The 25,278-nt window shown below is 46.6% G+C and overlaps 1 protein-coding gene across 8 annotated transcripts in view; it reads right to left on the bottom strand.

Annotated features, from left to right (window-relative positions):
• Positions 1 to 25,278, bottom strand: part of SLC12A4 (solute carrier family 12 member 4) — a 743,054-nt gene that overhangs the window by 238,135 nt on the left and 479,641 nt on the right. For all 8 annotated transcript variants that reach the window (XM_072117770.1, XM_072117769.1, XM_072117767.1 and 5 more), the window contains 2 exons: positions 23,231 to 23,350; positions 17,547 to 17,651 (listed from right to left, as the gene is read on the bottom strand). In XM_072117770.1, coding sequence (XP_071973871.1) covers positions 17,547 to 17,651; positions 23,231 to 23,350 — 225 coding nt within the window. The remainder of the gene's footprint in view (positions 1 to 17,546; positions 17,652 to 23,230; positions 23,351 to 25,278) is intronic.

The raw sequence follows: 25,278 nt of genomic DNA, 5'->3' as shown, positions 1-25,278 counted from the left end.
ATCGCGGAGCATCGGGGCTGGAGCAGGCATCTGAGCTGGAGCGGGCATCTGAGCTGGAGCGGGCATCACGGAGCATCGGGGCGGAGCATCTGGGCTGGAGCGGGCATTGCGGAGCATCAGGGCTGGCGCGGAGCATCTGAGCTGGAGCGGGCATCACGGAGCATCGGGGCTGGAGCGGGCATCACGGTGCATCACGGAGCATCGGGGCTGGAGCGGACATCACGGAGCATCGGGGCTGGAGCGGGCATCGCAGAGCATCAGGGCTGGAGCGGGCATCGCAGAGCATCGGGGCTGGAGCGGGCATCGCGGAGCATCGGGGCTGGAGCGGGCATCGCGGAGCATCGGGGCTGGAGCGGGCATCTGAGCTGGAGCGGGCATCACGGAGCATCGGGGCGGAGCATCTGGGCTGGAGCGGGCATTGCGGACCAAGGCTCTGCACAGGGAAGCTTGGCCAAAGACCTGGGAACCTCAGAAAAGGATGGAAACACCACGGAAATGGACAGGAAACAGCAGGGGCAGCATGCATGGATGCCTCTGAGGCTGCTTAATCGCACCATTATGCCAAAATTATGGGCAACAGCATGGCCATGACAGAGTGACAGAATGAAGCTAGATAGCATCTAAAACATCCAATAATTGACCCTGACACTATAGGGGACGGCATGCAGAGGCAGCGGCAGCAGCGGCAGGCTAGAGAGTGGCATGGCGACATACCCTAAATGGACTCAGGCTTCAAACCAATGGGTGGCAGAGAGGAACCAAAGGAGGTGAGCAAGAAGCGCTCAAATAATATCGGTACATGATAAAAGTTTGCCAGTATATTTTGTGGATTACACAGCAGGGTGGCGACAAAGTTAACATGGAAGCCATGAAAACAACCCAAAATTCTGCCTGACACAGCTCGTTTGATAAGGGGACCATGTATGGAGGCAGTGAACTAGTAGTAGATTAAAGGTGCTGCAGTTAAAACTATGTTAGTTGGATCTTGGCATGGAGCTGGCGCTCCGCTGCCAGGCGAGCTTGCGCTAATCCAAGCCCCTGTCTCTAGGCTACTCCCCAAACAGCACTTCTAAGAACCTTTTGTATAAGATCAAGTGTAGTAGCGTTCTTATAAGTTTAGGATATGGCAGGTGAGGGGAATGTAAACAGATGCGCAAGAAGCGCTGAAATAATATTGGTAAATGATAAAAGTTTGCCAGTATATTTTGTGGATTACACAGCAGGGTGGCGACAAAGTTAACATGGAAGCCATGAAAACAACCCCAAATTCTGCCTGACACAGCTCGTTTGATAAGGGGACCATGTATGCCTACAGTTCATGCCAGTCGCTGCACTGGCTGCCAGTCTCCTTTCGAATACAGTTTAAAATAATAACCCTCATCCATAAAGCTCTGTATATTGCTGCACCCCCCTACCTCTCCTCTCTTATCTCAGTCTATCGCCCAACCCGTGCTCTTAGATCCGCCAGTGATCTTAGATCAACCTCTACCCTAGTGCGGACCTCCCACTCGCGTCTCCAAGACTTCTCTAGAGCTGCACCAATTCTATGGAATGCTCTGCCCCGGACTATCAGACTAATACCTAACCTCCAAAGTTTCAAACATGCTCTTAAAACCCATTTCTTTAGGCAAGCCTATAACACTCATTAACTGCATGAAGTTTTAACTCTTCTACTAACCCGTCCTGTGTCGTCCTCCCATCTGTTATCCAGCAACCAACAGGCACCAGACTTCTCTGCAGTCCCATTCACCCTGGACCTGGTATATAAGATGACGGCTGAGTGGTTCAAGCGACAGCAATTCCATTTATTATATTTTGTTCTATTCCCTAAGAAGAATGGCTTGACCATTAAAAATTCTTTTACCTTGTGTTACCCCATCATCTTCATAAACCGTAAGCTCTGGCGAGCAGGGACCTCACTCCTGTTGTTCCATACAAATGTTGTGCTCTGTTACATTACATTTGTATTTGTTTCCTATGATTTGTAAAGCGCTACGGAATATGATGGCGCTATATAAATAAAGATTATTATTATTATTATTATTATGGAGGCAGTGAACTAGTAGTAGATTAAAGGTGCTGCAGTTAAAACTATATTAGTTGGATCTTGGCATGGAGCTGGCGCTCCGCTTCCAGGCGAGCTTTCGCCAATCCAAGCCCCTGTCTCTAGGCTACTCCCCAAACAGCACTTCTAAGAACCTTTTGTATAAGATCAAGTGTAGTAGCGTTCTTATAAGTTTGGGATATGGCGGGTGAGGGGAATGTAAACAGATGCGCAAGAAGCGCTGAAATAATATCGGTAAATGATAAAAGTTTGCCAGTATATTTTGTGGATTACACAGCATGGTGGCGACAAAGTTAACAAGTTTGATGTGGAATGGCCTGTAATAGCTCTTGGGCGGTGTGCCTTTTATCGCCTAGGCTCAGCAGTTTGAGCACCGCCTGCTGTCGCTTAGCGACGGCACTGCTGCTGTGCCTAGAGCTACCGACTGATGGCGCCATGGCCACGGATGGTAATTCGGAGGAGGATGAGGTGGAGGAGGGGTGGGAGGAGGAGGAGGTATAGTAGGCCTTTGAGACCTGGACCGAGGTAGGCCCCGCAATCCTCTGCGTCGGCAGTATATGACCAGCCCCAGGGTCAGACTCGGTCCCAGCCTGCACCAAGTTAAGTGTAGTAGCGTTCTTATAAGTTTGGGATATGGCGGGTGAGGGGAATGTAAACAGATGCGCAAGAAGCGCTGAAATAATATCCGTAAATGGTAAAAGTTTGCCAGTATATTTTGTGGATAACACAGCAGGGTGGCGACAAAGTTAACAACTTTGATGTGGAATCCATGAAAACAACCCAAATTTCTGCCTGACACACCTCGTTTGATAAGGGGACGATGTATGGAGGCAGCTATATGGACAACTTTTGGAGGTAGCAATGGAGACAACGTGTGGAGGCTGCTATGGAGACAATTTAATTTGGATAGTGCCTGTATGTGGCAGTCCAAAAAAGTTTTCAAACCAGAGGAGCAGGTAGGTGGCCCTCCAGAAAAATGAAATAGATTGAGTGCCTGTATGTGGCAGTCCAAAAAAGTTTTCAAACCAGAGGAGCAGGTAGGTGGCCCTCCAGAAAAATGAAATAGATTGAGTGCCTGTATGTGGCACTCCCAAAAATTGTTTAAAACAGAGGACCGGGTAGGTGGCCCTCCAGAAAAATTAAATGCATAAAGTACTATAGCTAGAGCCAGTGGGCCCTGTCAAAAAATAGCCAGTTTCCTCTGCTTTAGTGTACAAAGAGGAGGAGAAGGAGGAAAATGAGGAGGAGGAGGAGTGGATAAATTATTCAGGTTGAGCTTCCTTCACCTGGTGGAGATTGGAAATTATGAGAAATCCAGGCTTTATTCATCTTAATAAGCGTCAGCCTGTCAGCGCTGTCAGTCGACAGGCGTGTACGCTTATCGGTGATGATGCCACCAGCTGCACTGAAAACCCGCTCGGACAACACGCTAGCGGCAGGGTAGGCAAGAACCTCCAAGGTGTACAGCGCCAGTTCGTGCCACATGTCCATGGCATCGCGGAGCATCGGGGCTGGAGCGGGCATCGGGGAGCATCGGGGCTGGAGCGGGCATCGGGGAGCATCGGGGCTGGAGCGGGCATCGCGGAGCATCGGGGCTGGAGCGGGCATCTCGGAGCATCGGGGCTGGAGCGGGCATCTCGGAGCATCGGGGCTGGAGCGGGCATCGCGGAGCATCTGAGCTGGAGCGGGCATCGCGGCGCATCGGGGCTGGAGCGGGCATCGCGGCGCATCGGGGCTGGAGCGGGCATCGCGGCGCATCGGGGCTGGAGCGGGCATCGCGGCGCATCGGGGCTGGAGCGGGCAACGCGGAGCATCGGGGCTGGAGCGGGCAACGCGGAGCATCGGGGCTGGAGCGGGCAACGCGGAGCATCGGGGCTGGAGCGGGCATCGCGGAGCATCGGGGCTGGAGCGGGCATCGCGGAGCATCGGGGCTGGAGCGGGCATCGCGGAGCATCGGGGCTGGAGCGGGCATCGCGGAGCATCGGGGCTGGAGCAGGCATCTGAGCTGGAGCGGGCATCTGAGCTGGAGCGGGCATCACGGAGCATCGGGGCGGAGCATCTGGGCTGGAGCGGGCATTGCGGAGCATCAGGGCTGGCGCGGAGCATCTGAGCTGGAGCGGGCATCACGGAGCATCGGGGCTGGAGCGGGCATCACGGTGCATCACGGAGCATCGGGGCTGGAGCGGACATCACGGAGCATCGGGGCTGGAGCGGGCATCGCAGAGCATCAGGGCTGGAGCGGGCATCGCAGAGCATCGGGGCTGGAGCGGGCATCGCGGAGCATCGGGGCTGGAGCGGGCATCGCGGAGCATCGGGGCTGGAGCGGGCATCTGAGCTGGAGCGGGCATCACGGAGCATCGGGGCGGAGCATCTGGGCTGGAGCGGGCATTGCGGACCAAGGCTCTGCACAGGGAAGCTTGGCCAAAGACCTGGGAACCTCAGAAAAGGATGGAAACACCACGGAAATGGACAGGAAACAGCAGGGGCAGCATGCATGGATGCCTCTGAGGCTGCTTAATCGCACCATTATGCCAAAATTATGGGCAACAGCATGGCCATGACAGAGTGACAGAATGAAGCTAGATAGCATCTAAAACATCCAATAATTGACCCTGACACTATAGGGGACGGCATGCAGAGGCAGCGGCAGCAGCGGCAGGCTAGAGAGTGGCATGGCGACATACCCTAAATGGACTCAGGCTTCAAACCAATGGGTGGCAGAGAGGAACCAAAGGAGGTGAGCAAGAAGCGCTCAAATAATATCGGTACATGATAAAAGTTTGCCAGTATATTTTGTGGATTACACAGCAGGGTGGCGACAAAGTTAACATGGAAGCCATGAAAACAACCCAAAATTCTGCCTGACACAGCTCGTTTGATAAGGGGACCATGTATGGAGGCAGTGAACTAGTAGTAGATTAAAGGTGCTGCAGTTAAAACTATGTTAGTTGGATCTTGGCATGGAGCTGGCGCTCCGCTGCCAGGCGAGCTTGCGCTAATCCAAGCCCCTGTCTCTAGGCTACTCCCCAAACAGCACTTCTAAGAACCTTTTGTATAAGATCAAGTGTAGTAGCGTTCTTATAAGTTTAGGATATGGCAGGTGAGGGGAATGTAAACAGATGCGCAAGAAGCGCTGAAATAATATTGGTAAATGATAAAAGTTTGCCAGTATATTTTGTGGATTACACAGCAGGGTGGCGACAAAGTTAACATGGAAGCCATGAAAACAACCCCAAATTCTGCCTGACACAGCTCGTTTGATAAGGGGACCATGTATGCCTACAGTTCATGCCAGTCGCTGCACTGGCTGCCAGTCTCCTTTCGAATACAGTTTAAAATAATAACCCTCATCCATAAAGCTCTGTATATTGCTGCACCCCCCTACCTCTCCTCTCTTATCTCAGTCTATCGCCCAACCCGTGCTCTTAGATCCGCCAGTGATCTTAGATCAACCTCTACCCTAGTGCGGACCTCCCACTCGCGTCTCCAAGACTTCTCTAGAGCTGCACCAATTCTATGGAATGCTCTGCCCCGGACTATCAGACTAATACCTAACCTCCAAAGTTTCAAACATGCTCTTAAAACCCATTTCTTTAGGCAAGCCTATAACACTCATTAACTGCATGAAGTTTTAACTCTTCTACTAACCCGTCCTGTGTCGTCCTCCCATCTGTTATCCAGCAACCAACAGGCACCAGACTTCTCTGCAGTCCCATTCACCCTGGACCTGGTATATAAGATGACGGCTGAGTGGTTCAAGCGACAGCAATTCCATTTATTATATTTTGTTCTATTCCCTAAGAAGAATGGCTTGACCATTAAAAATTCTTTTACCTTGTGTTACCCCATCATCTTCATAAACCGTAAGCTCTGGCGAGCAGGGACCTCACTCCTGTTGTTCCATACAAATGTTGTGCTCTGTTACATTACATTTGTATTTGTTTCCTATGATTTGTAAAGCGCTACGGAATATGATGGCGCTATATAAATAAAGATTATTATTATTATTATTATTATGGAGGCAGTGAACTAGTAGTAGATTAAAGGTGCTGCAGTTAAAACTATATTAGTTGGATCTTGGCATGGAGCTGGCGCTCCGCTTCCAGGCGAGCTTTCGCCAATCCAAGCCCCTGTCTCTAGGCTACTCCCCAAACAGCACTTCTAAGAACCTTTTGTATAAGATCAAGTGTAGTAGCGTTCTTATAAGTTTGGGATATGGCGGGTGAGGGGAATGTAAACAGATGCGCAAGAAGCGCTGAAATAATATCGGTAAATGATAAAAGTTTGCCAGTATATTTTGTGGATTACACAGCATGGTGGCGACAAAGTTAACAAGTTTGATGTGGAATGGCCTGTAATAGCTCTTGGGCGGTGTGCCTTTTATCGCCTAGGCTCAGCAGTTTGAGCACCGCCTGCTGTCGCTTAGCGACGGCACTGCTGCTGTGCCTAGAGCTACCGACTGATGGCGCCATGGCCACGGATGGTAATTCGGAGGAGGATGAGGTGGAGGAGGGGTGGGAGGAGGAGGAGGTATAGTAGGCCTTTGAGACCTGGACCGAGGTAGGCCCCGCAATCCTCTGCGTCGGCAGTATATGACCAGCCCCAGGGTCAGACTCGGTCCCAGCCTGCACCAAGTTAAGTGTAGTAGCGTTCTTATAAGTTTGGGATATGGCGGGTGAGGGGAATGTAAACAGATGCGCAAGAAGCGCTGAAATAATATCCGTAAATGGTAAAAGTTTGCCAGTATATTTTGTGGATAACACAGCAGGGTGGCGACAAAGTTAACAACTTTGATGTGGAATCCATGAAAACAACCCAAATTTCTGCCTGACACACCTCGTTTGATAAGGGGACGATGTATGGAGGCAGCTATATGGACAACTTTTGGAGGTAGCAATGGAGACAACGTGTGGAGGCTGCTATGGAGACAATTTAATTTGGATAGTGCCTGTATGTGGCAGTCCAAAAAAGTTTTCAAACCAGAGGAGCAGGTAGGTGGCCCTCCAGAAAAATGAAATAGATTGAGTGCCTGTATGTGGCAGTCCAAAAAAGTTTTCAAACCAGAGGAGCAGGTAGGTGGCCCTCCAGAAAAATGAAATAGATTGAGTGCCTGTATGTGGCACTCCCAAAAATTGTTTAAAACAGAGGACCGGGTAGGTGGCCCTCCAGAAAAATTAAATGCATAAAGTACTATAGCTAGAGCCAGTGGGCCCTGTCAAAAAATAGCCAGTTTCCTCTGCTTTAGTGTACAAAGAGGAGGAGAAGGAGGAAAATGAGGAGGAGGAGGAGTGGATAAATTATTCAGGTTGAGCTTCCTTCACCTGGTGGAGATTGGAAATTATGAGAAATCCAGGCTTTATTCATCTTAATAAGCGTCAGCCTGTCAGCGCTGTCAGTCGACAGGCGTGTACGCTTATCGGTGATGATGCCACCAGCTGCACTGAAAACCCGCTCGGACAACACGCTAGCGGCAGGGTAGGCAAGAACCTCCAAGGTGTACAGCGCCAGTTCGTGCCACATGTCCAGCTATGAAACCCAGTAGTTGTAGGGAGCTGTGTGATCATTTAGGACGATGGTATGGTCAGCTACGTACTCCCTCACCATCTTTCTGTAAAGATCAGCCCTACTCTGCCGAGACTGGGGACAGGTGACAGTGTCTTGCTGGGGTGACATAAAGCTGGCAAAAGCCTTGTAAAGCGTACCCTTGCCAGTGCTGGACAAGCTGCCTGCTCGCCTACTCTCCCTCGCTACTTGTCCCGCAGAACTACGCACTCTGCCGCTAGCGCTGTCAGAAGGGAAATAGTGTTTCAGCTTGTGCACCAGGGCCTGCTGGTATTCATGCATTCTCACACTCCTTTGCTCTCCAGGGATGAGAGTGGAAAGATTTTGCTTGTACCGTGGGTCCAGTGAATACCCAGTAATCGGTGCTGGAATAAATTCTTTGAACGCGAGGGTCACGGGATAGGCAGCCTAGCATGAAATCTGCCATATGCGCCAGAGTACCAACGCGTAAGAATTCACTCCCCTCACTGGCCTGACTGTCCATTTCCTCCTCCTCCAACTCCTCTTCTTCTGCCCATACACGCTGAACAGTGAAGGACTCAACAATGGTCCCCTCTTGTGTCTCGCCAACATTCTCCTCCTCTTCCTCCTTATCCTCCTCCACCTCCACCTCCTCCGATATGCGCTGAGAAACAGACCAAAGGGTGCTTTGGCTATCAACAAGGGAATCTTCTTCCCCCGTCTCTTGTGACGAGCGCAAAGCTTCCGACTTCATGCTGATCAGAGAGTTTTTCAACAGGCCAAGCAGCGGGATGGTGAGGCTGATGATGGCGGCATCGCCACTGACCATCTGTGTTGACTCCTCAAAGTTACTCAGCACCTGACAGATATCAGACATCCACGTCCACTCCTCATTGTAGACTTGAGGAAGCTGACCTGACTACCAGTTCTGGTGGAAGTTGACATCTGGCAGTCTACAATCGCTCTGCGCTGCTGGTAAACTCTGGATAACATGGTTAATGTTGAATTCCACCTCGTGGGCACGTCGCACAACAGTCGGTGAGCGGGCAGTTGGAGGCGGCGCTGCGCTGCCCTGAGAGTGGCAGCATCTGTGCTGGACTTCCTGAAATGCGCACAGATGCGGCGCACCTTTGTGAGCAAATCAGACAGATTGGGGTATGTCTTGAGGAAACGCTGAACTATCAGATTTAACACATGGGCCAGGCATGCACATGTGTCAGTCTGCCGAGTTGCAGAGCCGCCACCAGGTTTACGGCCGTTGTCACACACAACCATGCCTGGCTTCAGGTTCAGCGGTGCCAGCCAAAGATCAGTCTGCGCCGTGATGCCCTGTAATAGCTCTTGGGCGGTGTGCCTTTTATCGCCTAGGCTCAGCAGTTTGAGCACCGCCTGCTGTCGCTTAGCGACGGCACTGCTGCTGTGCCTAGAGCTACCGACTGATGGCGCCATGCCCACGGATGGTAGTTCGGAGGAGGAGGTGGAGGAGGGGTGGGAGGAGGAGGAGGCATAGTAGGCCTGAAAGACCTGGATCCTCGGCGTCGGCAGTATATGACCAGCCGCAGGGTCAGACTCGGTCCCAGCCTCCACCAAGTTAACCCAATGTGCCGTCAGCGATATATAGTAGCCCTGCCCGGCAGCACTCGTCCACGTGTCCGTGGTCAGGTGGACCTTGTCAGAAACGGCGTTGGTCAGGGCACGGATGATGTTGTCTCACACGTGCTGGTGCAGGGCTGGGACGGCCCATCGGGAAAAGTAGTGGCGGCTGGGGACCGAATACCGAGGGGCGGCCGCCGCCATGAGGTTGCGAAATGAGGCTAGTCTCTACTAGCCTATAGGGCAGCATCTCCAGGCTAAGCAATCTGGAGATGTGGACATTAAGGGCTTGGGCGTGCAGGTGGGTTGCTCTATATTTCCGTTTCCGCTCCAGCGTCTGGGGTATGGAGAGCTGAACGCTGGTGGATGCTGTGGAGGATCGTGGAGGCGATGATGGGGTTTTTGTGCCTGGGTCCTGGGCAGGGGGCTGACTATCAGCTGACACAGGGGAAGGAGCAGTGGTGTGCACGGCCGGAGGTGAACGGGCTTGGTGCCACTGAGTGGGGTGTTTAGCATTCATATGCCTGCGCATACTGGTGGTAGTTAAGCTAGTAGTGGTGGAACCCCTGCTGATCCTGGTTTGGCAAAGGTTGCACACCACAGTCCGTCGGTCATCCGGTGTTTCCTTAAAGAACCTCCAGACTTCTGAAAATCTAGCCCTCGCCGCGGGAGCCCTCGCCACGGGAGCTTCACTACATGACACATTTGGCGCTGATGCACCTGCTCTGGCCCTGCCTCTCCGTCTGGCCCCACCACTGCCTCTTCCAACCTGTTCTGGTCGAGGACTCTTCTCCGTCTCAGAAGCACTGTGTTCACCCGGCCTCTCAACCCAGCTTGGGTCTGTCACCTCATCATCCTCCGATCCCTCAGTCTGCTCCCCCCTCGGACTTCCTGCCCTGACAACAACTTCACCACTGTCTGACAACCGTGTCTCCTCATCGTTGGACACCTCTTTACACACTTCTTCCACTACGTCAAGAAGGTCATCATCACCCACAGACTGCGACTGGTGGAAAACCTGGGCATCGGAAAATTGCTCAGCAGCAACCGGACAAGTGGTTTGTGACTGTGGGAAGGGTCCAGAAAAAAGTTTCTCAGAGTATGCCGGTTCAAATGCCAAATTTTCATGGGAGGGGGCAGACTGGGGGGGAGGAGGCTGAGGTGCAGGAGCTGGAGGAGTGCCGATTTCGGTGACATGGGTGGACTGCGTGGAAGACTGACTGGTGGACAAATTGCTTGAAGCATTGTCGGCAATCCACGACATCACCTGTTCGCACTGTTCTGGCCTCAACAGTGCTCTACCACGAGTCCCAGTAACTTCAGACATGAACCTAGGGAGTGTAGCTCTGCGGCGTTCCCCTGCTCCCTCATCAGCAGGTGGTGTCTCACCCCACCCAGGACCACGGCCTCTGACCCCTGCAGTAGTTGGACGCCCACGTCCCCGCCCTCGTCCTCTTCCTCTACCCCTAGCCCTCGGGTTAAACATTTTGAAAATGAAAGTTATAACTTTAATTTTTTTTTAACTTTTTTTTGTGTTTTTTTGTGGTTTTTAGGTTTTTTTTGTGTTTTTTAGTTTTTAAAACCAAACAATGCTATCCTATTGCTATGGCTATTTTCTAGCCAAATATGAAAGCACACTGCTATGCCAGATGAGATGACGCTGAGTTAGGAAAAAATAAACGTAAAATAAAAAGGAAATGGCAGACTGTGCCTAATTGAAATCCAACACCTAATAAATTTTCCCACTTCCATCTTTGCGATGGATATGTGCGTCACTAAGCGCTAAACACAGCGGTCGCAAGTCTCACTCCAAATTCCTCACAATTGGCTAGTAGATGCACTGCAGCAAGGACAGCCACCAGCAGATCAACCAGAAATAAAATATATATAACGCTATTGTAGGCGTAAGTAAGCCGTTTGGATTCTCCTTTGGCTATTTTCTAGCCAAGTATGAAAGCACACTGATGAGATGACGCTAAGTTATGAAAAAATAAACGTAAAATAAAAAGAAACTGCCAGACTGTGCCTAATTGAAATCCAACCCCTAATAAATTTTCCCACTTCGGTCTTTGCGATGGATATGTGCGTCACTAAGCGCTAAACACAGCAGTCGCAAGTCTCACTCCAAATTCCTCACAATTGGCTAGTATATGCACTGCAGCAAGGACAGCCACCAGCAGATCAACCAGAAATAAAATATATATAACGCTATTGTAGGCGTAAGTAAGCCGTTTGGATTCTCCTTTGGCTATTTTCTAGCCAAGTATGAAAGCACACTGATGAGATGACGCTGAGTTATGAAAAAATAAACGTAAAATAAAAAGAAACTGCCAGACTGTGCCTAATTGAAATCCAACCCCTAATAAATTTTCCCACTTGGTCTTTGCGATGGACATGTGCGTCACTAAGCGCTAAACACAGCTGTCGCAAGTCTCACTCCAAATTCCTCACAATTGGCTAGTATATGCACTGCAACAAGGACAGCCACCAGCAGATCAACCAGAAATAAAATATATATAACGCTATTGTAGGCGTAAGTAAGCCGTTTGGATTCTCCTTTGGCTATTTTCTAGCCAAGTATGAAAGCACACTGCTATGCCAGATGAGATGACGCTGAGTTATGAAAAAATAAACGTAAAATAAAAAGTAAATGGCAGACTGTGCCTAATTGAAATCAAACCCCTAATAAATTTTCCCACTTTGGTGTTTGAGGTGGATATGTGTGACAGTAAGGGCTAAACACAACGGTAGCAAGTCCCCCTGCAAATTCCTCACAATATGGTACTAGCTGCACTACTAGTGCCAGCAAGCCCAGCCACAAGCAAACAAAAAAAAAAAAAAAGTATAACGTTATTGTAGCCCTAAGAAGGGCTGTTGGGTTCTTGTTGAATCACTCCTGCCTAACACTATTCTAATAGAACACCCTAACGCTTTCCCTGACCTGCAGCAGCTCTCTCCCTAGCGGCATCCAGACACAGAATGATCCGAGCAGCACGGGCAGCGGCTAGTCTATCCCAGGGTCACCTGATCTGGCCAGCCAACCACTGCTATCGACGTGTAAGGGTACCACGTCATGCTGGGTGGAGTGCAGAGTCTCCTGGCTTGTGATTGGCTCTGTTTCTGGCCGCCAAAAAGCAAAACGGCGGGAGCTGCCATTTTCTCGAGCGGGCGAAGTATTCGTCCGAGCAACGAGCAGTTTCGAGTACGCTAATGCTCGAACGAGCATCAAGCTCGGATGAGTATGTTCGCTTATCTCTAAGTGTGGCGCTTGGCAATCTCCATCAGCTTAATAGAGATGAATGGAGCAGAATAGACATGCGCAGCCGTCTTCTCCATTTATCTTGGGCAGCAACAAGGGGTCCGACGGAGTTACCTGGGACCCCATTGGACCACCTGTTCTTGTGATCTTAGGGGTCTCATCAGTGAGACCCCAACCCATCAGCAAGTTAGGCCCTATCCTGTGCCTAACTTGTTTGGTGGGAAAACCCCTTTAAGAACCGCCCCACAAAAAAATCCAAGCAAATTAATTTAACATTAAAAACATCAAACATAAATGATCTTTTTGGATCTGCTGTTAAACAGTATCAAAAGCCATAAAATAACAAATACCCATAGGAAACAAACAGCGGGTAATACTATGTTACATGCATCTAGTCAACATCCAAAGAATAAAGTAAAATACATACCACTAGGTAAATTCACCAGATTACCAAAAAGTGGTGATGGATATAAGAAGGAGACCAGGGGGATATCCAGAGTGATTGTTAAAAAGAGCACATAATATAGTACATGGACAAATGTAACAAAAAAGACAACATTTAATTGTATATAACTGTACATAGTTATAATGGGAGGCAGTGTACAGTTATCATAGGGGGGCTGTATACAGTGACTACTGTGGGGCCGTATCTGTTTATTGCTGGAGGCTTTATATAATGATTACTGTGGGATATATATTGTGATGTGATTGCTGGGGGGCCGTATAGAGCGATTGCTGGGGGGGGGCGTATAGAGCGATTGCTGGGGGGGGCCGTATAGAGCGATTGCTGGGGGGGGGGCCGTATAGAGCGATTGCTGGGGGGGGCCGTATAGAGCGATTGCTGGGGGGGGCGTATAGAGCGATTGCTGGGGGGGGGGGCGTATAGAGCGATTGCTGGGGGGGGGGGGCGTATAGAGCGATTGCTGGGGGTGGGCCGTATAGAGCGATTGCTGGGGGGCAGTATGCAGCGATTGCTGGGGGGAAGTATGCAGCGATTGCTGGGGGGAAGTATGCAGCGATTGCTGGGGGGAAGTATGCAGCGATTGCTGGGGGGAAGTATGCAGCGATTGCTGGGGGGAAGTATGCAGCGATTGCTGGGGGGAAGTATGCAGCGATTGCTGGGGGGCTGTATACAGCGATTGCTGGGGGGCTGTATACAGCGATTGCTGGGGGGCTGTATACAGCGATTGCTGGGGGGCTGTATACAGCGATTGCTGGGGGGGCTGTATACAGCGATTGCTGGGTACTGCATAGAGCGATTACTGGGGACTGCATAGAGCGATTACTGGGGACTGTATACAGCGATTACTGGGGACTGTATACAGCGATTACTGGGGACTGTATACAGCGATTACTGGGGACTGTATACAGCGATTACTGGGGACTGTATACAGCGATTACTGGGGACTGTATACAGCGATTACTGGGATGGCTGTATATTGTAATTGCCGAGAGGGCTGCATATAGTAATTGCTGAGGGAGCTGTATATAGTAATTGCTGAGGGCTGTATATAGTGATTATTTGGGTCTGTATACAGTAAATAATTGGCAATGTATATAGTGATTACTGGGGGGGCAGTATATAATAATTTAGTAACTAAAATCTAATATATAAAGCTGAGTGTGTGTGTGTTTATCTGTCTCTCTGTCTGCTAAAGAAATCTGCAGTGTTGCGTTTACAATCACCAAACTTTACCCAGCCGCTCTCTGTGACTCAAGGAACATCAAAGAATAGGTTTTGAGCCAAAATGTCCACCCTGCGCTTTCCAAAATCCATTAACCACCATATACATAAGCCATTGTCTGCTGCTGCGGCAGTTGGAGGTTGAGCCACGATTGGATGTTGTTCTGCCACAGGTCATTGAGTATAATATACAGCTTAGGTGTGGCGTAATATTTGAAATAATATAGGAGGTAATATGATAAACACCATATACAGGAGCATTGTCTGCTGTGGCAATACGCAACAAATCACAGCTCAGCTTCTATTTTGCCACAGGTCATTAATATGAGCTCTGAGCTTTGATTGGTTACTATAGGCAATGAGTATAATACAGATTATGTGCGAGGTAAGATGAATAGGATGGAGAAAGTTAAGTCAAGAGAGATAGGCAGGGAAATTGAATGACAGAGACAGGCGGAGAGAGTGAGTAATAATTTTTGTTAACCAATTCTATTTTGTTATAGATAAGAGCAGTTATTTACTATCCTGGGCAACGCCGGGATCTACAGCTAGTTCAAAATAAATTTTATAAGGCGGAGTTAAGAAAACAGACCACAGATGATGCTTGCCACTTGCAGAGATCATCTGAAATTTGTTTTGATCAACACCTTCCGTAAGGGCAGAATGCCACTGTCATCATCCTTTATAAAGTTCTCTGTACTAAATTGAAAGAGTCAAAAAATAATAACTGCAAAAGAAAATTGTCTACTTTCTTCCAGAATCAGTGCTACACCTGCCAAACTAATAAATATATAAGTTCACTACCCAGAAATTGTTCTCTACATCAGCCTGTTTTTATACATATTGGACCGAATATTAGATATGGTTGTATACAATGTCTTGTGTATCGACTATACTATTAACTCAGCCTCTTTTGGCCTTAAGGACGTGGCCCCATTTTTCAAATCTGCCCTGTGTCACTATAAGTGGTTATAGCTTTGGAACGCTATGAGATATCCAGGGGATTTTGTGATTGTTTTCTCGTGACACATTGTACTTCAAATTAGTTTAATAATTTGTATGAAATCTTTCGCGTTTAGTTATGAAAAAAAACAAAATTTGGCAAAAAATTGGAAAAATTCTTTATTTTCAACGTTCTAAATTCTCTACTTTTGATGTAGATGGTCATAGCACCCAAATAAATTCTCTACATCAAAAGTAGAGAATTTAGAATGTTGAAAATAAAGAATTTTTCCAATTTTTTGCCAAAATTGCCAAATTCATAACTTACATTTCTCAAATGTCTGCTTTATGTTGGAATGGTTTTTTAAGAATCCACATATTGTTCTAGAATGTTATGAGGCTCAGAATTTAGGTATCATTTTTCACATTTTTTGTAAAATCACCAAAACCCGTATTTAGATGGACCTGCTCAACTTCTAATTGACACTGAGAGGCCTAAATAATAGCTAGACTCGTAAATTACCCCATTATGAAAACTACACCCCTCAACGTATGAAAAACCACTTTTAAGAAGTTTGTTAACCCTTTAGGTGTTTTATAGGGGTTAAAACAAAATGGAGGTGCAGTCTGCAAATTGTAATATTTTTTCACAATACACTCATTTTGGGTGGAAAATTAAACATTTACAATGGATCAAATGAAAAAAGGCTCCACAAAGTTTGATTTCTCCCGAGTACACCGATACCCTATATGTGGTGGTAACCTGCTGTATGGGCGCACGGCCGGGCATAGAAGAGAAGGAGGCGCCATGCAGAGCAGATCTGCTATGTCACATTGTACAGGCAATAATTTTTTTCTTATTTTAATGTGGACCTATAGGGGCTTATTTTTTTTGCCACATGAGATGCACTTTTCTGGTATGTAATTTTGGGGCATCTATAGCTAATTGGTGAGATTTTATTAACTCTTTGTTGGTGGAGGAAATGAAAATCAATTTTTATGAATTTTTTTGTGAATTTTATTGTTTATGTTAACCATACCATAAAAATAGTATATTATTTTTATTCTATGGGTCACCACGATTACGAAAAGACCTCATTTATATAGATTTTTAATTTTTTCCCATTTTTACTGAATAAAAAGTAATTTGGCAAAAATGTTGTTAATTTTAGCATCACCGCCTTTCATATTCATAATATTTTTATTTTTCGCCTCACAAATCTGTTTAAGGGCTTATTTTTTTGCGAGAAGGATTGTTCTTTTTAGTGGTCTTATTTTAGAGTGCATAACATTTTTAAATCATTTTTTAGAGTATTTTTTATAGGGTATTAATTGAAAATTATTGTTTTTTGGAGCTTTTTTGGGTTTTTTTTTACGGGGTTCACTTTGGCGGTTCTAATAATGATTCTGTTTTATTATGCAGATTGTTATGGATGCAGGGATACCAAATATGTGGGGGTTTTGTGTATTTTATTCAATTGTACTGAATAAAAACTAATTTGAAGAAAATCTTGTTCATTTTGGCATCACCATCTTTACATATGCATAACTTTTTTATTTTTCGGCTGACAAATCTGGTTAAGGGCTTATTTTTTGAGAGAAGAGTTGCTCTTTTGAGTGGGCTTATTTTAGAGTGCATAACATTTTTTAAATCACTTTTTAGAGCATTTTTTATAGGGTATTAATTAAAAATGATCTTTTTTTGAAAGTTTTTGCGTTTTTTTCTCCGGCGTTTACCGTGCGGGTCCAGTAACGATTCTGTTTTATTATACAGATTGTTACGGGCGCGGCAATACCAAATATGCAGGGTTTTTTTGCGTTTTTGTGTTTTTTTATACTTTATTAAGTGTTTTTATGGGAAAGTGACATTTTAGGGACTTATATTTTAGTGTATTTATTTTTTATTTATTCTAATGTGTAGTGTTTTTCACTTTTTTTTATTATACATACTTGAACCAGAGATGCTCTGATCGCTGGTTCAAGTTCAATACACTGCTCTACAATACTATTTTATTGTAGAGCAGTGTAATCTGTCTGGCATGCTTGCGCATGCTCAGACACTTTACAGTCAGACCCGGAAGGAGTTTGACTGCCAGGGAGAGCAGGCAGCTCCGGGACACATGCCAGTCCTCGGAGCTGCCCAGAAGTGGATCGGATCCCCCGGTAAGCGGTGCGGGGGATCCAATCCATAGCGCAAACACCCTTACACGCCACGGTCATGCTGGACCCGCGGCGTGTAAGGAGTTAACACCCGCAATCGGCTCCGATCGCCGGTGTTAGCGCAGGCTGTCAGCTGACAGCCGCTGCTTCTGGTGCCGGCTCCTTTCAAGAGCCGGTGCCAGAAGCAGGATGTTATAGCACGTCCCCGTGGGCTAAGCATGTAGCCCCGGGGACGTACTATAACGTCCTGGAGCGCCTAGGGCTTAAAAGATGAAATTCTGAATGTTCCATCGTACATTATATTAGAGATATTAAACTACCTCCAGTTCTTTGTATGTGGGGGTCCTTCCTCTAATCTTAGCAAGGCATATCGGGCAGCACTAAGGGAGAGTCCTCGAATTCCATCTCCCCATTCTTTTTCCGCTCTGTTAAATAAACAAACAGACAGCACTAAATATAAAGCTTTAGTATGCCATAACACAAGTAAAATTTAATCAATCTGTTTTAAATATAATTCCACACACAATACACCACAAACACACTACAGACCAAAGGTTTGAACACACCTTCTCATTTAAAGAGTTTTCTTGATTTTCATAAAAATCGTAGATTCACAATGAAAGGATAAAACTATGAATTTACACATATGAAATAATATACTTAAAGGGTTTTCCCACAAAAGAAAATTCTCAAATCTCAATCTCCTCGTGATGTTTAGACAAAAATTATTTTAACTCCTTACTTTACAATTTTACTCCGTTGTATTGTTGTTCAGCTCCTATCACTCCCTAGGCTGATAAGTGCAAAATCCCAGAGTCTGAGTGCGGACTCTTCAAGCAGACACATTATGATCCATCTAGTTTTATGAGTTGATGGTGTGGTGATGCCCATTTCACAGAAGCATGACAGACAGGCTGACAGACTTTTACACTGCTAGCTCTGCTACATATCTGGTCTCACAGAAATGTGCCTGTCTCCCCCTTCCCTGGATAACTTCTATGCCTGTAGTTTGCATCTTCTCTTTTTCCTCACTTTGGGGCACATTTACTCACCCGTCCCTGTGCGTTCCCTGACGAGAATGCACAGATGCCATGATTCACGTACATCATGCGCCCCCGATATCCTGCATGTGTCGCTACCCCATTCAGGTCCGTGGAGTTCACCATCTTCTTCCCGGGGTATGTAAGTGCATGGTTTGCGAATCAGTTGGATTGTCCGACGGCCTGCCCCCGATTTGTGTCGCATGAAAGCCGGCGCGGCAAAATCCTACTGCGTGTGCCAAAATCCCCAGCTAAGTGCGGCACAAATCGGAAATCAACGGAATATCCGACAATAGTGCGGTCCATGGACCCTTTGTAAATGAGTCCCAATGTGTTTGATGGAAGGAAGTGATGAGTATCTGAACTCCAAGCTGGATTACAAGGTGGCAGGGCTACTACCACAGAGAGACAAATCTCAGCAGCAAGGCGTCACACATAAATCATAAGATGGTGGCCCTACGACTCCAAGTCAGAAGTTAAAGGGTTGTGTCTAGCAGCAACTGAAATCGTGTACACTGATAGAGACAGGTTGAACTTATATCTGTGACATGCTGTATTTTTGTTAATAACAGTGAATTAGACAATGTGTTATTTTGTTATCCTGGGTATATTTAAACTCGTCTTCATGGGAATACCCCATTAACAAAATAGTGTGAAACTGAAGAACCTAGAAGACATATTTTCAAAGTAGCCACCTTTTGCTTTTGACTACTGACACACTCTTGGCATTCTCTTGATGAACTTCAAGAGGTAGTCACCAGAAAAAAGTATTCACATCGCAGGTGGGCGTTGTCAAGTTTAAAACCATCAAGCGCTACAAAGAAACTGGCTCACATGAGGACTGCTCCAGGAAAGACCAAGAGTCACCTCTGCTGTGGAGGAAAAAGTGAAGATGCAAGCATTACGTCAGTGGTGAATTGTACTATACGAATGCAATGGTCCATTTCTGAAAAGTGTAATCCCCACCTTTTAGCAATAAAACCCTTATTCCACATTCACAAGGCCCTCTCCTAGAAGCAGCACACAGCTAGTTGGAGTAGAGAGGTGGCAAGCGCTCCTCTCTCCTTCCTTCTCTATTGAAGGCAGAGCAGCAAAACAGGTGAAGTATAGGAGATTGTATCCAATTTAGTAACCCAAGTTTTATCACATTTTTTGTAATTCATATGATCAGGGGCTACATCTGAAAAATCAGACCAACATATATTAACCCCTTAGCGACGCATGTAGAGGGCTTATGGGCATTTTCTATGGTTAGCTCTTGGCCACAGTTATGGCTGTGTAAATGGGTGCCTTACTGTTACATCACAATTTCAACTTGAGCAGCATATCCATTTACTTCTAATTTTTTTTCTATGACTGCCCCTGCTATCTACAATTAACACTCACCGGCCACTTTATTAGGTACACCATGCTAGTAACGGGTTGGACCTCCTTTTGCCTTCAGAACTGCCTCAATTCTTCGTGGCATAGATTCAACAAAGTGCTGAAAGCATTCCTCAGAGATTTTGGTCCATATTGACATGATGGCATCACACAGTTGCCGCAGATTTGTCGGCTGCACATCCATGATGCGAATCTCCCGTTCTACCACATCCCAAAGATGCTCTATAGGATTGAGATCTGGTGACTGTGGAGGCCATTTGAGTACAGTGAACTCATTATCATGTTCAAGAAACCAGTCTGAGATGATTCCAGCTTTATGACATGGCGCATTATCCTGCTGAAAGTAGCCATCAGATGTTGGGTACATTGTGGTCATAAAGGGATGGACATGGTCAGCAACAATACTCAGGTAGGCTGCGGCGTTGCAACGATGCTCAATTGGTACCAAGGGGCCCAAAGAGTGCCAAGAAAATATTCCCCACACCATGACACCACCAACACCAGCCTAAACCGTTGATACAAGGCAGGATGGATCCATGCTTTCATGTTGTTGACGCCAAATTCTGACCCTACCATCCGAATGTCGCAGCAGAAATCGTGACTCATCAGACCAGGCAACGTTTTTCCAATCTTCTACAGGTGTCAGCGGCCGGGCCGGCAGGACAGGTGTCAGCGGCCGGGCCGGCAGGACAGGTGTCAGCGGCCGGGCCGGCAGGACAGGTGTCAGCGGCCGGGCCGGCAGGACAGGTGTCAGCGGCCGGGCCGGCAGGACAGGTGTCAGCGGCCGGGCCGGCAGGACAGGTGTCAGCGGCCGGGCCGGCAGGACAGGTGTCAGCGGCCGGGCCGGCAGGACAGGTGTCAGCGGCCGGGCCGGCAGGACAGGTGTCAGCGGCCGGGCCGGCAGGACAGGTGTCAGCGGCCGGGCCGGCAGGACAGGTGTCAGCGGCCGGGCCGGCAGGACAGGTGTCAGCGGCCGGGCCGGCAGGACAGGTGTCAGCGGCCGGGCCGGCAGGACAGGTGTCAGCGGCCGGGCCGGCAGGACAGGTGTCAGCGGCCGGGCCGGCAGGACAGGTGTCCACTTATTTTTCATCCGACCAGTGAGTGCCACTGCTTGCTTCTTTGCTACGTGCATTTGCATCTTCCTTTTTAAAGGGAACCTGTCACCAGGGACCTCATTTTTCACTAAAGACATATTATAAAAGCCCATGACATCAGCAGTGCAAATCTGCCTTTCTGCCTTTTCTACGAATTTGCATTACAATATAATTGTGTGTTATAACTTAAACTTGCATCCTGACAAAATCCTGGGGTAGTCACAGGGGCTGGACTTTGGTTTGCATGCATTTCAAAAAACAACATGTGACCTGTTTGAGCTGCAGGCTGTCTCCATGTTTGTGCTCCTGTACAGCTTGTCCCTCCCCCACTGATGGCAGGCTGACCAGGCTGTGACCTCTGAGAAGAAGCAGGAGGAGGAGCTAGACAGGAGCACAAAGGTGGGGGCGAAGCTCTGAGGAGTGGGTAACACAGACAAGCCACATGTTGTTTTTTGAAATGCATCCAAACCAAAGTCCAGCCCCTGTGACTACCCCAGGATTTTGTCAGGGAGCAAGGTAAGTTATAACACACAATTATATTGTAATGCAAATGCTTAGAAAAGGCAGAAAGGCATATTTGCACTGCTGGTGTGAAGGGCTTCTGCAACCTTGGGAGCCTGAAGCAGTGCTAGACTGAAGGGTGACTGAAGGGTGCCACCCTGCCAGTAGAAGGACCTGAGAATTCCGTCTATGCGTTTAAACAAGCTCTTGGGGAGTAATATAGGACAAGTATGGAATAGGTATAGAAATTTGGGAAGGAAGATCATCTTAAATATGTTAATACGACCGTACAAGGACAAGGGGAAAGTGGACCAGGCTTTTAAGCGAGGCTCAGTTGCAGTTATCAGGGGACTGATATTTAATTCCGTATATGCCTAAATCTTGAATCGTGATACCTAGACTCCTAGATATTTAAAAGTGGACACCACCTGGACCAGGACAAGAAGGGGGAGGGTGTACACCCCTTCCTCCCAGAGGGGAAAAAGGGCCGATTTGTCCCATTTAACTTGGAGAAGCGAAATACCCCCATAAAGTCTATCAGGGATAAAAGGGATACCAGAGAGGGGCCCACATCCCTGAGGTATACAAGTGTATCATCAGCATACAAGGATACATTTTCGATGATAATACCTCTAGTAATGCCTTTAATGCCATTGGAGTGACAGATCGCCACAGCGAGGGGTTCGATGGCAAGTGTGAAGAGGAGGGGAGATAGTGGGCCACCCTGTCTAGTGCCTCTGGCCATAGTGAAAGTGGGGGAGGTGTTAAGATTGGTCCTTACCCTAGCCTTGTGGTCGTTATATAGTAGTCTAACTAATGCTGTAATACCCAATCTGGGCAGGAGGGTCCACAAATAGGGCCATTCCACAGAGCCAAACGCCTTGAAATTATCTAAGGATAATATAAACGCAGGATCCAACGACCCCTCCGCCTCAATATTTAAGTGTAATCTTTGTATGTTTATGTCAGTTCCCCTCCCAGGCATAAAGCCTGTCTTGTCCGGGTGAATCAAGGATAGTATTACTTTATTGAGCTTTGTTGCCAGAATTTTTGCTAGTATTTTAACATCTGAATTTAGGAGGGAAATTGGGCAGTATGAGTTGGGAAGCAGAGGGTTCTTACCAGGCTTGTGAAGAACAACAATAAGGGCCGCTCGCATGGAGTCAGGGAGAGAGCCACTTTCCTGCGCAGCGGAATACAAGGAACTGTTGCTTTGTGACTCTGCTGTGCCTCAAACTTTTTCTTTTGAATTTGCATATACACACACAGTTCTACACTCTAATGCCCACATTTATCCACATACATATATGCACTCATACATACACATTGATGCACTTCTATATACATTTAAACACTCATACCATATATACACATTTTTACAAACACAATATATACACACATTTATACACACAGTATATAGACATCATATACACACACAAACAATTTATACAAATCAAACATGCACAAATACTCCATAGTACATACACATGTACACACACGGTATATATGCACATCATATACTTAGACAACACAACATATATACAAGTACATACAGCATATATAAACACATACAGTGTATACAGCATGCACTCACTGTCAGACAATCTTCTTATCCCAGGGGGGCGTCAGAGGCTACAGATGTGATTTAATGCAGCCCAGAGCACATGGGGAAGTAAAAGGCAGGAAGTAGAGATAAGAGATTACAAGTACCGCTGTCCCCTAATGCAACAGTTCTCATCTGAGCTGTGTGCACAGCTGTGTACTGTGAAGATGTGCACTATTATTTACATTTTATACTCTACAGCATTATAGGTATGTTACAGTTCATCTCCTCCATTCTTTATTGAGGCAGGTCAGGTGGCCGGCCCATTGACACTGTGGGCCCATAGTAGCTGCTATGCAACAAAAAGCCTGTTGTTGATATTTATTGGTTATCCATTTTTTCAGCATCAATTTTGAAAGGAAAAACACATAAATGTTACTTACCCTTGGTATTCTATGTACTTGTATATTATTCCAGCAATTAGCATAGCCACAAGAGCATAATACCAAGATGAAATAAACATCAACGCCAAGCATATGCTCATTCCCAAGAAAGAGAGCAACCTATTAGAAAAATGACATATTGAAAGCATTGTTGTGGTACATATATAACAGTATTTATTTTACCCGTCATTTTCTAAAAGTTACCATATTTTTCATACTATAAGGCGCATCATCAATAGATGCCAGCTACAACTTCTAGGTTGATATATACGGCCCACCGGATTATAAAGATGAATGACAAGCAGGTGGCAGACCTGTGCACAGTTCAAGGCAGCTGTTGTCTGTAAGTACGGTTCATATATAAGGCGCACCTAAATTCTACACCATTTAATATGTGACGTTATTCTAGGGGTCAGTAAAATGACATACCAAATGTATTTAGCTTTGTTAAATTAATTGATGTGGCATAGAAAATATTCTACTCTTATTAATGTATATCACTATACAAAAGTATTTTTTAGAGTTTTAATGGTTACGCTTTGGAGAGGATATGACACATTGATCATGGGGTCGCAGGATGTCAGCGGTTATCTACCTGTGGTCGGTGTTGGCTCTGATCACAAGTGTTTTACCGTGGCATTTAACCTGCCACCCTCGAGCCGTTTTTGGGGGGCGCAGATAATTTCTATGACAGCCCCGAGGTCCGATCAGGACCCCACAGCTGCCTGTAGGCACTGCCTGAAAGATGGCATCTATGACATCATCTTAAAGGCACAGTGTCAGCCTATGCATTTGCATAGCCAAAGCCAATCAGTATTGCAGAGTATTATCATGAACAAGCAATCAGATACTTGTACATGCCCCATGGTGGAAATTATTAAATTATTAAATTCTTTAAATTATAAAATAAATAGGGACAAACGTATTCCCTTTCTAGTGAATAGTCAACTGGTATTGAGCATTTGCATAGCCAATAATTTACATTTTATGGATTTTCCTCCTGCCCCGAGCCTTTTGGCATAACTGGGGTGTGTTCCTATGCTATTGTGAACTGTACTGTGCCTGGGCGAGGCACATTTTGTTAGTGAATCATTATTAATCGTTACTTTTCACAAAGGATTGTTACATTGATGTAACTTTCAACTTTAATCAACTGGGTACCACATTCTCTACCACCCTATAAAAACCCTGGGGATGCTATGCCTAAAATCAGGGTAAGTATGTGATTTAACAGGTTCCCTGAAAGATAAAGTCCTAAGATTCTATGGAAATGTGGCAAAATCACCCTGACCCCATCCTGTTAAAAAAGGGCTATTATATGCAAATTAGCCTGAGGGACTCCAGGCTCCATTGGTGTTAATGGAACTTGTAGCCCCTTAGGCTAATTTACATAATTTTTTAAGTCTTTTTTTTCTTAAAAACAAGGTCATAAGAAACTTATTTCTCCGATCGCGGGTGTTAACCCCTAACACGCCGCGGTCGCGCTGACCACGGCGTGTCAGGAGCATTTGACCGCAATCGGACCCCCCGCGGCGCTTACCGGGGGTGTAAGTGCCTCCGATCGTAGCCCCGGGACTGCCTTCTGGCAGGACCCGGCTGTGATACACTGAGCATGTGCAGCATGCTCAGTGTGTCACTTAATACAGTGTAATACATCTGTATTACACTGTATTAGGTGAAGAATAGCTTGAACAAGTGATCAGTGGATCACTTGTTCAAGCTAACCTGTAAAAGTAAAGAGAAACTTAAAAACACTAATTAAACACACTTAATAAAAAGAATTAAATAAAGTTAAAGTCCCCTAAACATAAACATTCCCTATACACATCTAATAAAGTAAAAAAAAACGGGAAAATCACCAAAACCCCCCACATATTTGGTATCGCCGCGTCCGTAACAATCTTTACAATAAGTCAGAAACATTATTGGACCTGTACGGTGAACGCCGTAAAAACAAAACCTGAAAAACTCGCCAAAAATTAAAATTTTTATAAAATCCCTAAACAAAAATGTTCCAAAAAGTGATCAAAAAAAAGTTATGTGCACCA

Source organism: Engystomops pustulosus, chromosome 7, assembly GCF_040894005.1.
Source record: "Engystomops pustulosus chromosome 7, aEngPut4.maternal, whole genome shotgun sequence".
Lineage (NCBI taxonomy): Eukaryota > Metazoa > Chordata > Amphibia > Anura > Leptodactylidae > Engystomops > Engystomops pustulosus.
Note: the sequence above shows the minus strand (reverse complement) of the source record. Positions and strands in the feature narration are given on the sequence as shown.